The following is a 3411-nucleotide window of genomic DNA, read 5'->3' as shown; positions in this document are numbered from 1 at the left end:
CTGAGCGATAAGCACAAATTGCCAAACCCTGAACAAATAAAGGGTAAAAAATATTGTAAGTGGCATAATGCATGGTCACATTTGACTAACAATTGCTTGGTTTTTCGTCACGTATTGCAGGATGCTATTGAGTCAGGACGAATTACGTTCGACGATAAGAAAAAGATGGCAGTGGACGAGAATCCTTTCCCACAGCCACTTGGGGTAAACATGGTAACATCTGGATTCAAGAACAAGTTACCAAAATTCAAGTTAGTCATAGATGACGGAGAAGAAGATTCTAAACCACATCCCAATGTCTTTGAACGTATCAAAGGAAAAGAACAAAAAAAGGACGAAAACGTCCTGTGTGCAAGGTGTAAAAGGGAAGTAAATGGAAACACGGAGAAACCAGAGACATGGCAGCATCCTCGTCGCCCTGTTTTCTTCCAAAACGTTCAGCCTGGCAGAGGACGAGGTACATCATTCTATAGAGGACCGCCTTTTGAAAGGCAGTTCAGACCAACGGATGTTGGGAGGACTTTTAGACCGCAACCTCGCCGGCCAAATGTATGGCATTCATTCCAGTACACTGCAGGAAGAGCAATACCCTTCGACGAAATGACTAGGACTCAACAAAGGCGTTTTCAGCGAAATTACGGACGGATGATGAGGCAGCAACAAGGAATGCCACACCCTAAAGCACCTCTACTACTCAAAGTAGCCAATCAAAACGTACTAAAGAGTAATAAAGAAACTGGTACAGATGAATCAATGAAAGAACTGCCAGAGACCTCTTCTGGGAGATCAAGGTTTGAGAGAGATAAAAAGGATGAAGAAGATCCAGATGAGCCTCTTGCTATCCAATTCGGTACGTTGCCTCCCGTCATGGCCAATAATTACTTACTGGCCAATGAGTTCAAAAATAAGGAAAAAGAAGAAGAGAGGGAGGACAACGAAGGAGAAGCCTGCGTGCTAGTGTGTGAAGAAGGCCAGACTTCTGGAGGGGCCTGCAACGATGAAGAGGACGATGGGATGACAGACATTGAAGAAGAAATTGATCTAGAAGCAGAAAGGAAAAAGAGAGAAGTATCACGCAATACTCTGTTTAAGCAACTACATCAAGAGGGAGTCCGCGAAGTAGACTTATTGGGGGAGCCATCTGGGCGTCCTTTCGATCTCTACGTACTGTACGGAACACCCAAAAGAAAGAAGAGAGTGCCTCGCTCTGAGAAGTATGGGTCACCTCCAAAAAAATGCCTCCTCCCACAGGTTGGATGATTGATAAGGAAGAAAAAATAATGCCTCCTTCCACAGGTTGGATAACCGATGAGGAAGCATTAGAAAAAAGCAAGAAGGAGATTCAGGAGACAGAGGATCAGCGTGACATACTACACGTCGACCTATCACAAGGGGATAATTCGGCAGAAAACAAGCAAGAGGTAGAAATAGAGGCTGCCGAAAATGTTGTTTTTAAACGGCCAGCCATGAAGTTGACAAAACACCTGAGGCCATTATATGTTAAAGCTCTAGTTAACGGCGTCCCAGTGTCAAAAGTGCTTGTCGACAATGGAGCAGCTATAAACAGTATTCCATCCAGAATGATGAGAAAGCTTGCAAAAACAGAGGGTGATATGATTCCTACAGAGGTCATCCTCACCAGCTTCAATGGAGGAGTAACTTCAGCTAAGGGAGTTATGCCATTGGACATAACTATAGGTACGACTACTAGGACCGCTGTCTTCTTTGTAATAGATGGTCCTACTAGTTACAACGTGCTCTTAGGAAGGGATTGGATACACGGAAGTCGATGTATACCCTCGTCGCTCCATCAATGCCTATTTTTTGGAATGACAAAGGCAAAGCAGAAGTGGTGCAGGCCGATCATAGGCCTTTTGTCGCAGAAGCAAACTTAGTGGAAAAGTTTATGTATGAAGGAAACTATGGACCTGTTAGAGTAGTACAAGACGGGGAAGAAACTCAAGTTGTCACACAGAGCGAAGAACCATTCTCAGTGGACGCACTCGCTGAGATGTTCGAACAGATGAGGCCAAACATAGTGGCCTTAGGAGAGCCAGTGATTGGCAAAAGAATAATCAAGGAATTTTGAATGGATTCTGAATTGCAAAAGCAAATGGCCGATATTCAGGCCTTCAAAGCCAGACTGATGGTTTTTAATAAGGAATGCAATGACAAAGCAAAGGAAGAGACTGCCCTAAAAGCGTTGAAGGACAAGTTGGCAGTATTCGAGTTAGAGCAAAGCCTTGGCCGAGAAGTCAACAAAGTGGACTGTTTGGAAGAGGAAGTACTTACAAGAGAACTGGACGACGAAGTGATGCGGATTGCCAAACCTGGATACGCTCAAGCACAAGACCCTCTGATCAAAGTAAACATTGGCAATGAAGGAGAAGATCACCCAACGTTCATCAGCCAGATGCTCGACCAAGAGCGGTGGAATTGACGAGTGAGAGGGTATACTGGCCTCACCACCTTCCTAAATGCATCGCTGCAATAACGAGCAAATAGGCTGAGAAACACTCTCAGCAAGCAAGCTGAGAAGCACTCTCAGCAAGCAAAATGGCCCATGAGCAGCCCAAAAATTACCTTCCATCATTGACTCCTTATGAAGAACAAAGAGACGATGGGAAAAACTTTGCAGGAAAAAACTTCGCTGCGGGCCAGAGAACATTTCCTATACCTCCCATACCAAAGGTGACATCAAAGTAAATATAAGGCGGACGGACTAAACAGTCCATTTTCGGATCAGATAGATCGTCAGAATGCCAAGAAATGGCAGCAAATTGGTTTCGAATAAGAAAATGAGGAGATGAAGATAGAGGATGAAAAATGCTAAATATTTATAAGGGGGTGAAGATGAAGAGACAGAATATGAACAGCCACATTTCTGTCTAATAGATGGAATTAAATGGCCCTAAGTCTCGGGAACAGTAATGGGAATATCAAAAGGGAACGGACAAAATTCTTAATGCAAAGTAGTTAAATGCTTGAAGAATTGATGATTAGAAAATAAACATCAAATAAATGCACAAGAAATTAATGTCCATTAATAAGGGACAAAAGTACAAAAAAGAAAAGACATCGTGTGTCTTAATTACAAACTACCCCATAAGGAACGAATTCGTTCCCTAAGTTTTTCCCAATCCTCGTTCTGTCGGGAGGAAGTGATGTTCAATTCAGCCCAACGTCATCATCATCAACCTCCAGCTTCTTATACTGTTCGACCAAGAATTTGGTTCGCTCAATTCCCTGAGAGGCGTTGCGCTTTTTAGCGGCCATCCTCGCTCTGCAATCGTCCATTTTGGCTTGAAGTTCCCTCATCTGAGCAGCCAAGTTAACCATCAAGGAGTCTTCAATCATGACTTCGGAAGAGATTTCTTGCAACTCGTCCTTAGCCTTGTTGATCTCCAAGCA

The 3411-nt window shown here is 43.5% G+C and overlaps 1 protein-coding gene across 1 annotated transcript in view; it reads right to left on the bottom strand.

The window, feature by feature from the left end:
* Window positions 1-2462: 2462 nt before the first annotated feature.
* Window positions 2463-3411, bottom strand: part of LOC111389118 — a 1767-nt gene continuing 818 nt past the window's right edge. Inside the window, exons 4-6 of the mRNA XM_023013973.1 lie at window positions 3199-3302; window positions 2584-2671; window positions 2463-2485 (exon numbers count right to left, since the gene is read on the bottom strand). Of these exons, the coding sequence (XP_022869741.1) occupies window positions 2463-2485; window positions 2584-2671; window positions 3199-3302 (215 nt within the window). The remainder of the gene's footprint in view (window positions 2486-2583; window positions 2672-3198; window positions 3303-3411) is intronic.

The sequence above is a fragment of the Olea europaea genome, unplaced genomic scaffold (genome assembly GCF_002742605.1).
Source record: "Olea europaea var. sylvestris unplaced genomic scaffold, O_europaea_v1 scaffold563, whole genome shotgun sequence".
Classification (NCBI taxonomy): domain Eukaryota; kingdom Viridiplantae; phylum Streptophyta; class Magnoliopsida; order Lamiales; family Oleaceae; genus Olea; species Olea europaea.
This window is presented reverse-complemented; position numbering and strand designations above follow the sequence as displayed.